This window comes from Cupressus sempervirens, chromosome 10 (assembly GCF_028749045.1).
Source record: "Cupressus sempervirens isolate cs-2001-9-10 chromosome 10, ASM2874904v1, whole genome shotgun sequence".
In the NCBI taxonomy this organism is placed as follows: Eukaryota; Viridiplantae; Streptophyta; class Pinopsida; order Cupressales; family Cupressaceae; genus Cupressus; species Cupressus sempervirens.
Window position 1 is genome coordinate 3,975,772 of NC_143127.1, and position 15,018 is coordinate 3,990,789.

The window sequence follows — 15,018 nt, forward strand, 5'->3', positions numbered from 1 at the left end:
AAAAACATTGGGATTAACTTCAACAAAAAGCTAAGTTGGGAAGGTTGTAGAAAGAAAAGAGTATTAAGAAGATGAAAGACATTTTATATGCTTCAAAATAGGTGTCATGAGGTAGAGCTTTCGGATTGAAGAACTAATCAAATTTTGTTTGGTCCTCTTGTGCTACTGGTTGTTCTTTATGGATGTGAAATATAGGTTAGTAACATGTCAACCTTACAGTGGAAAAAAATTGAGAGGATTCAAAAGCGTTGGATCATAAACAAGTTTAAAATCAAAAACACTATTTCACATGATATTATGTTAATTGAAGTGGGGGCTGCAACCATTGGGGTAATTGATATGGTTCATCTCATTAGTTATCTAAAAAGAACTGAAAAAATGTGTGAAGGTAGATGACCTTAAGTGGTCTTTAATGATAAATTGTACAAACATAAAAATACATGGATGGAACAAAACATCAAGTGGATGAGCAAATGGAATATTCATTTCAGTATGTGTCCCACAAATAATAAAGAAATAAAGGGCTTTGCTATGGAGAAATTCTATAAGAGAAATTGGTGAAATGAATTTGAAAGGAAAAAAACATACTATATCACGATGGAAGAGGCCAAAAGGAGTCTTGGGAAGAGAGAGTTTGCATGCTCTGCAACTCTAGGAAATGGAACAACACTTTATGCAAGAATGTGAGGTGCACAAAGGCATTAGGTTCAAATTTGTGGATGTTATATGTGTCAGCTCTTGGCACAACTTATTCAGCGAGGAGAACATTGAGAAGTTAGGTGGGGTCATCATCAACTTGCACAAAAAAAGAACCAAATTGTTAAAATTGGTTTACTATGTTTCGCCTCATGAACATTAAAAATCATCTTTCTATCTATCTATCTAAATCAAATTCTGCCCAAAGAATAAGCTCTCCCCCTCCCCACCCCAAATATAAATAAATAATTTGAATTTAGAAAATTTGGGAAGACCCCGAACCATTTGTACCCATAACCTCTCTAGCATTATGCAGGCTGTAGCTATTTAGCCACAAAAAATGTCTCTCATACGAAGGAGAGGCACTTGATTTTTTTTAAGAAGTTGTGAAAACCAATACAAGAGTAAACCTTTTCCGTGGTTGGATAGTCGGTGGTCATTGTGCATAAGGTCATTTTGAACTAACCTCATGTTCCCATGTTGCTGCTTAAATGAAATTTCTGCTTAAATTTAAGCAATAAAGTGTTCCCATGGAAAAATAAAATTGGAGGAAACGGATATTTTAGAGTCTTTTCCTATTTTCATGGAGACCTATTTTTTGACAAATAAAAATAAGCCATGGAAAATAAGGGGGGCTGAAAATAAGCCTTATTGAAAATATTGACAATGGCTTCACTAAATTCTTTCCCTCCTTTATTTTCCATGAATTCTTTCTTTTATTTTCCATTAGATTTTCCTTCCAAATTTTTAATCACAATTTACATCTAATGAATGCTTTAAAAATAATTGCATGAGACCACCCGCTCCACATTTTATTCCTGAAAATTTTGAGCTCTAGCAACAGCATGGGGTTATTTCCTTTCCAGAATGCTAGCTATAAAATTCGTAACAATGATGGTCGTGAGTAAACAATCTTTTACCTTCTAGCCCTTTCTTATATTTTAGATTTGCTCACGCCTATTACTTGTTATTTAAAACTTCCGAGGTTCAAATCTTTGCGAAAAAAGTTCCAGAAGAAAACAGCGAGAAGGGTTTAAGCTATTTTCTGTAACAATGTCGCTACGCGTGTTGAATCCAAATGCGGAGATCCTGAATAAATCTGCCGCCTTGTACATGAACATCAATGCTGCCAAGGGCTTGCAAGACGTTCTCAAGACCAATCTCGGCCCCAAGGGCACCATTAAAATGTATGGATCATTTCATTATATTTTTGTTTTACCAATGCGTTCTGATCCATACAAAGGTTTGTAAATGGCATATGCAAACATTTGAAAGTCCTCTGAAGCCTTTTGAATGTACTTCAAACATTTTCAAAACATTCTGTAGATACTTCAGAGACATCTGGAAGCATTTTCCAAATCGTGCTTACCTTTCCCATGGATTGTTGCAGTTGCTTATTTTTAGCTGATGTCCAACCCTGAGTTAGAGCAAACGTTCTGCAAAACCTCGTTTGTTTTCCCGGCAGATTGCCGCAGCTGCTTGTGTTTTTCTACGGTGTTAAAGCCTGAAGTAGTTTGGTCTCGGATTGGGCTAGATTTTGTTTCTTGTAACTCAGGGTCCAGTGGAGAGAGTCCTGCCTGTTTTATTGGTTTGCGGGAGTAAGTTGTACGCTTGCCTTGTTAAACTCGGGCCGATCATTTACTGTATCCGTTTTACAATACTTGTTGTTTTCACCTAAACCTTTTCTGATAGAGAGAGTGAGCTGAAGTTAAAGTACATAATTCATGACCTCAGTCGGCTTTTTTTTAAAAAGGAGAGGAGGAAGCCCCTGGTCGAGCATGCAGTCGGCAACCTGATATGACCCTCCTTTGATAAAATTGGGGAAGTTGAAGGCACAACACATGCCCCTCATCCTTACTTAACCCTTTTCCACAGGGAGATGAATTAAAAGTAGAGGCAAATACTTCACAACCGGACTCAAATGTTTATTGATTGGAGATCAAAGGTAGAATTTCTTAATATGCAGTGTAGGATGATCGGTTTGCTTATGGTTAGTTATTGTCATTACCAAAACAGACGACCTTAGGTACTCTGAACGACCTGCTCAACCTTAATGGCATGTCTTTAAGTTGTTTTCCCCTCACGCATTATAAAAATTTGAACTGTGTCGCACTCATATATACATCACTTAGCTTCGAGCAGGGTGTGCCAGGCTCTTGAAATTTGGTTGTATTTTCATCAGTTCTTTGGGCATCGTGTAAAACTAGCGGTTTGTGATGTGTCCTGATGGATGGTTGCCAGCAAAAGAAGTTAATCACTTTGATCGATATAGTGTTTCCAATATTGTTTATGAACTTTTAAATTTAACACTGCACTTTAAACAGGTTGCTTGATGGTGATGGTTTTTAACTATTTTGTCATGAAAACCAGTACATTAGGTTTTTGGTGTGTTGAAATAGAAGTTGTAATCTTCAGATGTCTGATATGGGGTGTTTGATCCAGTTATTTCTATATGAAGCTTGGCATTGTTAATTTCAAACTCTTGCCACCGTTAGTATGTCACCTTGCAGAAATTTGAAGGAGCAAAATGTCTGGATCGACATGTTTTTTAGGGCAGATTTTTCTTTTTTTTGACTCAGAGTAACTTAGAAGATCAACTAGTTGTCTTATGAATAGTTCCCAAGTGTCACACTGACAAATAAATGGATGCCCGATACCCCAACTAGAAGGTTATATTATCCCTTTACTTTGTACAATTATGTTTAGCTCACTTTTTGATGCACTGGTAGTTATTCTTTAATATTTACCATTTTTCCCCCATTAGTAATTTCCCTTAATCTGTTTTATAATTTGTTTGACATGCGAGGCTTACTTGCTTGTTCTGATAAGAAAATTCTGTAATCTATATTTGCATGCTTTTAGGCTTTTAGCAATTATATTCTTCTGATGCAATCATTTGTTATCTCATTTGATTTACATGAACCCACTGAAGGTGATTTGAAGGATTGGCACTAGTTTTTAAGTGCTGTGATGATGTGTGCCATTTATAATTAACTCAAATTTCTGTGAATACTAATATATGTTCCAATCTTATTGCGACACAGATAGTGTTTTCTTTTGGCATAAACTAAAACTGCCATGCTTTACTCATTGTACATAGTCACAGATTCTTGTAATTACAGTACTATGTGCATATACTGTTCACATAACTGGTTAATTCATTAATTTAGTATGAACTTTATTTGGTTAGCTGTACAAGGTTTATTCCATCAATCTCATGCACTCTTGGTGTAGACACTTTTTTGTAACCATCTCCTAACATGATAACATTATATTCATGTTTGTCATAACCTAGTCCTATTTCTTAGTACCCATTTAATTAACCCTTTCGTTTTCCTGTCACATGTATTTTTATAAATTACATAATCCATTTTTGTCTATTCCCAATGCAAATACTCTTTTTTATACGTTATCCATTTCCAACTAGGTTATTTGTGCGCCCCTGTGCACCCTGGTCCTATATTGAATTTTTGGGTCTTGTAATCAGATTGGCCTTGGTATGCCCAGGGTCTTGTCCAGGTGTCCTAGGCATACCTGGGCTGTTCTTGAAGGGCGGAACCTAAGGGTTGCCCAAATAAAACATTATATAAAAGCATTTTTGTAAACAAAAAAGTGCCAAACACATAATCTTGTCAGTAAGTGATGAAATTGTGAAAATGAGATTGCCTCCATATTCTAACAAGGGCAACTGCCTCTTGATTGCGCTTGGTGCATTTGGCCTAGATCCACATGAGGGGTGCTACCATTCAGTCCCAACGGGCTGTCACTAGGTATTGGGATTTCAAGTCGCATAAGAAACTTGATTGCAATCAGGGGGTTTTGGGAGTGGAGACTAAAACTGACAATTTAGACAATTATCTTTATTACTATCATAATATCATTGATCAATAATTGGGTATTATACTTATTACTTCAAAAGATTAAATGTCATTATTTTTATAATGCATAATAATCTGTATGATATATCAAATATATTTACAATTTTGTATGTTTCTAATTTGTTTTTTTGCATATGTACACACACATGCACGGCTGTAATGAAAATGTATTGTATGGTGGTGTACCCAAGGTTTTGGGAGTGGAGACTAAAACTGACAATTTAGACAATTATCTTTATTACTATCATAATATCATTGATCAATAATTGGGTATTATACTTATTACTTCAAAAGATTAAATGTCATTATTTTTATAATGCATAATAATCTGTATGATATATCAAATATATTTACAATTTTGTATGTTTCTAATTTGTTTTTTTGCATATGTACACACACATGCACGGCTGTAATGAAAATGTATTGTATGGTGGTGTACCCAAGGTTTTTTTTGCCCAGCATTTTGTACGCAACCCCGTACCAGAAACAGCAACTTAAATTTCGAATAAAAAAATAGATCCAAATATCTATCACATTCTATTCCTTATCTATTTTTTAATCCCCCACACATCTACTTATCTAAAATAAATGAAATATAAAGATAAATATTAACCCCTTGAATATTCTTATTCAGTGTGGATTCCTCACTTGTCTCATTTGGCCTCAACTATCTGTTAAGATTGAATCTCCATTGTTCATGTTCCTTTTAAAAAACCAATAAGTCAACCCCTTCATCCTCCACTTCCATAACACCCAAATAGTCATGGAGGTTTGGTACATTCTTGTTTCTATTTGCATAATCTTTTTGTATCCATTCGCTCTATCTAAGGTATTGCTTGATAGGGAATAATTTTTTAAAATATGCTGTTTTTCTTTTTTTGATTCTAATCTAGGAATACACTCTGAACGTAAATCTTCTAATCTTATATCACTTGTTATTTTTTATTTATCAATTTGTGTAGGCTTGTTGGAGGGTCTGGGGATATTAAGCTTACGAAAGATGGAAACACCCTTTTGAAAGAAATGGTAAGTGTTTACATTTATTACTTGAGTTGTATTAAATAACAAAAAAATTGCTATAGTTCTGGTGAATGTGGCAGTTGCAAACTTTGTTAACCTGGTAAAATTCTTGGAAACATATCTTTTGCTATATGCAATGTACATTCCTTGTGTAAGAGGTCATTGAAATAGCACTAACAGACACTTGTGCAACTTGTGAGAAATTGGTGATTGTGAATTTGTGTCATATGAGAGATTAGCTTTGTGTGCCATTAATGCTGATTTAAGGTCATACATATTTTATCAACATCTTTATGTTCTAGAGCTTGGAATACTACTAGTGATCATTAGCTGTTGTTTTTTAATTTTTCTGAATGTTTCCGAAAATTCCATGGATTCTTGTGTTTAGTTGCCTGTGAGAAGGTTTCAAACTTGGAGATGGCTTTTTGTTTCTCTTTTGAATTTGTTTATAATTTTTCTTATCAAAATTATGTAAACAGAAGCCTAACTCTCAACGAGATGTCATCAAAACCTGAATTTCTAACTTCTCTTCGCTGATACTACATATTGCCCAGGAATCATTTCATGGGAATATAGACTTGTTTAACATACAAGTTTTATATAAACAGAATGTTTTGTATGATTGATACCTCTAGGGATTTTCATATATGTGGATTTAGTGAGAAAGCAATAACATTTTCTTGCCAACTTAAATATATGTGGACTTAGTGAGAAAGCAATAATATTTTCTTGCCAATTTAAAGTTTACAAATTTTATTAGTAGGCCTCAGATCTGGGTTTAGTTCCAACTGGGTTTGGTGTGCCAGGGATTCACATAGCGAGCTTACAATTTTAGTGTGCATTTCTCCTGGATGAATTTGAATTGATCTGTAAACTTTTCAGGTGACTAAATATTTTTTTCTGACAACGCCCTCGCCTGATACTATTTTCTTGTAGCTGTTAGTCTGCTGTTTCTTGAGAGGTTAGCATTCCTTGGTCAAGCATAGTAGAGATCCTTCCATTGTCATTGTTGATACATGTCCACTGTCAAAGTTTCTCTGTCCAGTGCAATGTTTTTTTGCAATCTATGTTCTGGTGGAATGTAACAAGAATTGTTGAGATTAAAAAATATAATTAATTAAAATATGGAAGGTTTATTTTCTATGACAATTATTAAATTGATGATATAAGGAAAACCTATTATGGTTTACCATATAAATGTAGATGTTTTGAGGATATAATGGGAACTTTAATTGAATAAAGACAAATACTATATTCACAAATTTTCATCTAAGCGCATTTATGGTGTTACCTAATGTTAAGTTGCTGCTTTTGCTTATGGATCTGGTAGAATGAATTTTGGGTTTAGGTTTGTCTTGGGGTTTGTCCCATATATATATGGGTTGCCTGTTTGGAAGCAGATTTAGCTCAGAGATCTGGCAAAAATAATTTAGAGGTTAGGTTTGTTCTGGGTTTGGTTCACATACATACATGCACACATATACAGAGAGACAGACAGACGGACACACTCACACACAGATACATGTGAACCAAACCGAAAATTCTTTTTGCGGAATCTATTAGCCAAATGCTAAAATGGTAACTTAGCATTATGTAACATCATGGGTGCACTGATGTAAAAATTATGTGGCAACACTATTGTAAGCAATAATCAGCTATAACTTATATTGAATAAGGATAGCATTCTATAGTGAAATATGTGGAGAAGCTTTGTCTTTTTACAACTAGTATATTGAAGAATGTGAAGAAGCTATGTCATTTTAGAACTAATGTTTTTTAAAGAAATTTTTATTACACATTCTGAATTTGCATGTGTTGGAAGTTCTGGCTATATATGATGTAATAATCTCTCTTTGTAGTATCTGGTTTTGATTGTGCTTGTTTTGTTTTATTTCTTATGCAGCAAATTCAGAACCCAACAGCTATCATGATAGCAAGGACAGCTGTTGCACAGGATGACATAAGTGGGGATGGTACAACCTCAACAGTTCTTTTTATTGGCGAGCTAATGAAACAATCAGAGCGTTACATAAGTGAAGGTTAGTGTTACATTCATAATTTGTGTGCTAAATCTGGGTCTCACATGGCGTAACCTAAAATTTTTATGTTTTTATTTACCTAGTGATAAATCATGTAAAATTTGCACCTCAGAGAAGATTATGAAATGATGCAATAATTTTGTTTAAGGATTTCTCAGCTTATTTTACATGTAATAATGTCCTGGACAGTTGGCTGGAAGACAGAAATTTTGGTAATCATTGTTAGTGATTTGAATGTCAGTTGTCTTGAATAAATGCTGTTGTGAATCCAGCATGTAGAAGACCCAAACTAACTTTTCCATAGTCCTACTTGTGTTTACTATTTATGCAAGTTAAGATGGTATCAACTGACAAGCCCACTTGAGCAGCATATAAACCCTTGTTAAGTACACAAGTTGAAGACTATTAGTGTTTTATTTTACTTAAGGCTAGGGTGATTCCTTCCATGATTAGGATCATCTGATTTGTACTTGGACCTTTTGATGCATAACATTTTTTTGCTTTTGAGCTTTGAACTAGGGTGTCTTGATCTGTATGGTCTAGTGTTTCTGCTTTGAGGTTCATTCCCCAATTCACTGTTCTGAATTCTAATTGAACTTGTTGAGGGACAATGCTTTTTCTTTTGAGGTTTGTTGTCCCAAATGAAATCCTAAAATGTCAACTTTGTTTTCTTATCTGTTTTGACTATGACATGAGAGTTTGTTAGTACACAATCGGTAAATTTACAATTCTGAAATATTTCAGAGTGAGAAAAGGGATCCAACATAGGTTAAGTAACCCATTGAGTGACCTGGCCTATGTTTGCGTTCTTTTTTGACAGGTAGTATCCTATGATGCTTCCTGATTGAGGCCGGATTCTACTACAAGCCTTTGCAGCTAAACATAGATCAGATGCTAATTTCTTGTTGTGTGTCCTTTTAGCAATACTTTTTCTACACAATTATAAATCCCTGTATACCTGTGTTCCTTGAATGTATTGAGTATTTAATTTTTGTTGTAACTAAAATTTACACAAGTGTGTTTTTTGCCTTTAGATAAGAAACCTTCAATTTATCTTTTTTTGTAATCACGAATTCTTGATTCCAAACCTTCATTAAAAAGATGACTTTAAATCATAAATATTCCTTAGTCCTAGACTCTTTAATAGGGGCTTTGACTTTGGAATCTTGCTTTCTTTTCTAAATCAACTTTCCTTTGAATTTACAAACTTATTGGCTTACTTGTTGCATTTAATGAGAGTAACATGACTAGATCTGGGTTCTCTGCATTATACGCCTCTTCTATTATGCCAGCAAACATTTAGTTCAAACAACTTCTACATTCGTTGCAGTAACAGTAAATAAAGGCTAAGAAAACATAAAATATATTGGACCCAAGATATTTGGAAAACAAAAACTAACAAGTTTTTAGTATGATATATCTAAATTGTGCAATTCATAAGTAACTCATTGTAGAGATAAGATGGTGGGAAACTATATCAAAACATTCTTGGCCATCATGTGGCGCTTGCCATACATATGAGGGATGTACCTAGTGAGGAGGCCATATCCAATCAATCCTCTAACGTAGGCCCAATGGTGGATGTCCTCCCTCTTGTCATCATGTGGCACTTTACCATCCATATGAGGGGGTGTACTTTACCATCCATATGAGGGGGTGTACCTAGTCAGGTGTCCATGTCCAATGAATAATCCACCCTAGTAACAAGAGTGGAGATAATCCCTCTTGGCCATCGAATGACACTTTACCATCCATTTGAGGGGTTGTACCTAGTGAGGAATTTCATTCTTGTTCCCCCTTCCATTCTCACCCCTCTTCTTCTTATGATTGGATTCCCTAAACAAAATGGTCAACCAAAGTAAGGGTCTGAGGAAACTATAATAGGGTGTCTATAGTGCCCTTCCCTTCTAAGCCCAAGGGCAGGGCACTCCTTGCACCCCCTTGGCTTCATGACTATCACCACCATGAGGTGGTGTACTTAGAAGAGGACCTCATAACTGTTTCTCCTTCGTTCTACTCCTTTCCTAAGCTTACTAAGTTTGATTGTTTCCTTAGGAGCATAAATAAATAAATTAAAAATCTAGAAAGATTATCACTTCACATTAGAAATAATATGTTAGATAACATCTTCATCATGCGTACTAAGCATTCATCAGATTTATACCACTGATGAAAAGGAATGCTATAGACTGGTATAAGTAGTAATCTTAGTCTGATCCACCCATGCGCCCGATTGCTGACGTCTGATGAAACTGATCTGCTCTTATGGATCAGTGTTTGTGATTGTTGGTCAGATACTTCCCTCCAAGGAAGTATTCTCCTTTATGCATCTTTATCTCTCTTGAAGAGAGTTGTCTTTCTGAATGTAGATAGCTCTCTGAATGGACATATCTTTTGTTAATCACAACGTTTTCATTTTAAATGTTGTTCTTCCATAACTGCTGCACGTTGGTCTCTGCTCATTACTATATCACCACTGCCTTCCTTCTGGTCTCTGCTCATATTTACATCGCCACTGCTTTAGTCCTTTATCCCTGGTCATTGATTTGTCACCATTGCTTTTTATTTGCTCTGAGAAATTGGTTTGATATCCTCATTGAATGCTTGTTCTTTGATGCATATACTTCTTCCTTGCAGTGGAAGAGTCATGTTCTTTCCACGGTTATATCCCTTCAGAACTGTTGCATCCTTCACTTATACAATTGCCTCTTCTTTTAATCATGCTTTGTTAATATTCACTAAATTGTACCTTGCCTCCTTTTGGAAAGTAATTAGTAAACACATCGCTTTATTAATTTATACTTATTTTAAGGGGTTGGTCATTATATTGGTTTTATTGTACTTCTTTGGAGAACAAATCACAGTGGCTTTGGTTACCTAAAACTTGCATATTAACCTGGTTTTTAGAAATCAATGTGTAAAATTCTTTGAATCTTGATATTGCAGCACAAAGATTTGTGCTGATGCAGACTTACTATTAATTCCTGGACTGCAATTTTCCGAAAATCGTGATATCTTTTGAATAAGACAATTTTCTTATAAATATTGTTTGCTTAAGTATTCATCATGTCTGGGATATGACATAATGCTAGATTGAGTCATATACTGTCAGTCTTCCTAGTGATGCCCTTCTGGTGTGTTGTAATTAAGTTGCATAGTAATATCTCATGGTGTACAGAAATAAATTGTACATATTAATATCTTAACTTTAATGTGACCAAATACAATCTGGAGTCTGAACGTGAAAATTCCAATGAATATAATCCTACAATAATTTTGTATTTGATCAAAATGTGAAGCCGTCGTACTTATTTTTAAATTGTAACTTGGAAATCTAACTCCTTTTCAGGAATGCACCCTCGTGTGCTTGTTGATGGAATTGAGATTGCAAAAAGAGGCACATTGGATTTTCTTGAGAAGTTCAAAACTTTGGTAATCATGGAAGGAACACCAGATAAGGAGATGTTAAAAATGGTAGCAAGGACAACAGTTAGGACAAAGGTATATTATACAGTTTTATAAGAATTTTGATGAAGAATTCTAGACAATCTAATTAATGACTGGTTTATGATAGACATTTTTTTGTCTCTGCAAGGAATTACTCAAATTATTTTGTGGATGTTAATTTCTCAGAGTTTTCATTATTGTGAAATAACTTTTTTTTGAACTTGTGTAGCTTCATGAAGCACTTGCAGATCAACTAACTGACATTGTTGTAAATGCGGTATGTGTAAACTCATCACTAAGTACCTTGCAATTGAATACCTATTCTTCTTCTTGCTTGCAGTTCTGTGCAAAATGGTTTATTTTTGTGTTGGAAGTTTTGTTTATAAATGCTGAACTATATTTGTCTTGTGCGGCCATATTTTTTTATAGTTTTTGTACCTGTTATATGCATCTGTTGTACATTAATAAAATAAAACATTCAGTTTCATAAAAGCATGATCATTAAGTATCCATGATGATGTTTGCTTGTCCAGTGTTAAAATTTTCATATATAATAATTGCATTCAAAAGGAATGTTATTTTTGTGTTTAAAATTGATTGTGGTAGCACGACTTTGCATTCATTAGTACTTGCATTTAAAATATTGAAAGCTTGGGAAGTTTATAGCAGGGTATTAGAAAGACATTTGATGTCTAGGTTTGTATAGAATATATGGCTGTAAAGTTACAATTGTCAACAGATATTGTCATTAAGATGATTAGATGGTCTTTATTTCTGCATGACCATGTATGCTCCAAATATCTTAACATTCCTTAGAGATTCACAAGTGCTATTTTTGTTGTTAGGAAATTTGAATTGCATCTAGATTTGCACCTAGCATTATATGGATACGTGAATACAATTATTCATTATGGAAGGTGTTGAAGGTTATCTATATTTGTATGTCTTCAGTTTAGAGCGTGTGATCTTTTTATCTCCTAAATCTCAAGTCCATTATGGATAGCAAAAGTCTGTGCTCTGGTTCCATGACAATGCATATCTGCTTGACTTCAAGCTATGTTGACCTTTTTGAGATCATTCTTTATAGTATCAGTTCCTAATTATGTTTAATGAATCAAACATCCATGTGGCACATGGCCGTGACCTAATTATTTTGTAGGATCTTGATCTAATAGAAGCCATTTATGTAGTCATAAATTACGTATGGAATTGTTTGGATGTCAATTTGACAATTACCACAAGCGCATATGTAGAGATATGAAAACAGCTGTCAAAAAGAATTGTGTTTGCCAGGTTTTAAATTATCATTTTATGTAGTTGATTTAAGCATCTCCTTACTTAAGGCATGTTAGCTAGTTGTAATTTGAAGTTCCATTAACCAGATTTGGTAATTTGTTTGTTTATTTCTACCAGCAAATGACAATACTGAACATTAAATTTAATTGTAAATAATCTTTTAGCATAAAGATATATGCATATAATCTACTTTTGTCAATATCATTTGCATAGGTTTCATTTTCATGCTTGATTTACTGTTGAGTTATATTATTGCAGGTGCTTTGCATTCAAAAACCGGAGGAACCAATTGATCTATTTATGGTAGAAATTATGCATATGAGGCATAAGTTTGATGTAGATACCCGCCTGGTATATTTTCAGCACTACATTTGCATGCTGGATGTATTTATCTGTTTGCATTTGTTTCATTATATTAATGGTCAACTGTTCGATTACATGTGGGCCTGGAAAAAATGTAGTTCAATTTAAAGCATTTTGTTTGCTATTTGTACTTTGCAGATTTATGTAGGAAATGTTTATCAGAAGGCACAGTAAACAAATATTGAAGAGGCATCAAATTACAAAATTCAAATTAGTCCATCAGCCTTTAACCATTAATTAAGTATATCATCTAGCCTCAAAATGAAACAGTTAGCTGGTGACTTACATAAACCAAATTAGTAATCATTTGCAAGGTAACAGTAAAATTAGTTATGCACACAAATTATCTGATTAACAGTTCAGTTGAATACTAAGCAGTAGGAAATTCAAAATTTTGCAAACCAGGTTAATTTTTATGGGCTGCTCAGAGGTCACAGTAAAAGCATAATTGTTAATAACAGAACTGCACAGAAGAATTCTGTGTTGCCAAGGATACAACTACAAACATTCAAGAAGCATTTAAATAATTTTACCATCAGCAGTAGTTTGAGCAGCTTCATTCTGGAATAAAAGGAGGGATAGCTCATATCATGTTGGAAGGATTATGTTGAACTTGGTCATATCCAAAAGTTGTGCATCATCATGGAGGGTATTAGTTACAGGCTCATGTTGCAGAACGCTCTGAAGAAGAGGAGTTAACCTTCTATGAATTCGTGGCCAAATGATCTACTGACTATGTCATGTCTTCTGTATGGTAGATAGTTGAATGACCATTAAGGGAGGTATTAAACTAATAGTATAATATTTAGTATAATGGTCATATAATTAGCTTTTTTCAAAGTCTGTTACCCAGTTTTTCAAACATGGCCCCAAAAGTTTTAAATCAATATATGCATAATATTGTTCTTCGAGCCGATTCATAGGTGCAGATCCCATCATCAATGTCTGGTCTCCTAGATCTTCATAGTTTTGATCACCAAATGTAAATGCATGAACGAATCTTCCCTCATTTGGTGACATTAATAACGTATGTGAAGAGCATGATGAAACCTTGTCACCTCAAAAGAGTTTTATGATCACACGATATGATTAAACTCTTAAATAAGGTTGAAATGTTAATAAGTGTATCATTGAATTAAGAAAGTCATTGAACGTTTTCAAGGACACTTCTAATCAATGTCTGGTCTTCTAGATCTTCATAGTTTTGGTCACCGAATGTAAATGCATGAATAAATCTTTCCCTCTATGTATTTGGTGACACTAATAAGGTATGTGAAGAGTATGATGAAAAGTTGTAAACTCAAAAAGAGTTTGATGAAAAGTTGTCACCTCAAAAGAGTTTTATGATCACACAATATGATTAAACTCTTAAATAAGGTTGAAATGTTAATAAATGTATCATTGAATTAAGAGAGTAATTGAATGTTTTCAAGGACACTTCTAATCGAGCAAATCAAATTAGACATCATTCCTATATAGGTTGAAGACGCCTTTATGTGGTGGATTTAGCCAATTAAATCCTCAATAAAGCAAACCAGTTTTCATCCTTTATGGCCATAGTTGATGAATGTTTGTTTGGGAATGTTCATAGCTTTTCCATAGTGCAAACTTCTCAAAGTCACTTTAATTGCCAATAAGTTGCCAATAAAGCTAAAATTAGTTGCTAAATTAATCCATTGATCACCTAGATTTATCATTAAAAGCAGCGCACAGTGCCCAAAGATTTGAAATATTACCAAAAGGTGATACAGAAAGAATTTCACCGGAACTTTATAAAAGTTGCTCAAATTGTTCAAAGCACTAATAGTAAATTGGGTGGTCAAATGCATTTATCTTGTGGTCTTCATAAACTTCTTTAAAACCTCAATTGAAAGAATTCCTTCCTTCTAATCCTTCCATGATGCCAATGTAGGACAAACAAATTATCAAGATGAAGTTGATAATGATAAAAGATGGCATTAAGATGAAAGCATATCTCAAACAAGTGTACCACGAGCTCACTTACTTATTCCTTCAGGCAACTTCAAACTCGATTTGTTGAACATGGAGATCAATAAACCGAAGTTTGCTAAATAACTACAAGCTTGTGCTCACACCTCGAACTTTTAGCATGGGTTATATGTATTAGACTATGAGAGGCGTAAATGCTGAAGTCGGGCAAATTAAAAACTCTTAAAAGTGACTTGAAACGCTGAAGGACTACAAGTAAGCCAAATTAAATATGTTATTGGTGATTTAGAAAGTTGTTAAAGTTATTTAAGAGTCCGATGAAAAATTTA

The 15,018-nt window shown here is 34.2% G+C and overlaps 1 protein-coding gene across 1 annotated transcript in view; it reads left to right on the forward strand.

Annotated features, from left to right (window-relative positions):
• The first annotated feature begins 1,662 nt into the window (after window positions 1–1,662).
• LOC149532271 (T-complex protein 1 subunit zeta 1) overlaps window positions 1,663–15,018 on the forward strand; it is a 67,296-nt gene continuing 53,940 nt past the window's right edge. Inside the window, exons 1-6 of the mRNA XM_089806498.1 lie at window positions 1,663–1,883; window positions 5,537–5,600; window positions 7,498–7,633; window positions 10,983–11,134; window positions 11,310–11,357; window positions 12,635–12,727. Coding sequence (XP_089662624.1) covers window positions 1,750–1,883; window positions 5,537–5,600; window positions 7,498–7,633; window positions 10,983–11,134; window positions 11,310–11,357; window positions 12,635–12,727 — 627 coding nt within the window. The 5' untranslated portion in view covers window positions 1,663–1,749. The remainder of the gene's footprint in view (window positions 1,884–5,536; window positions 5,601–7,497; window positions 7,634–10,982; window positions 11,135–11,309; window positions 11,358–12,634; window positions 12,728–15,018) is intronic.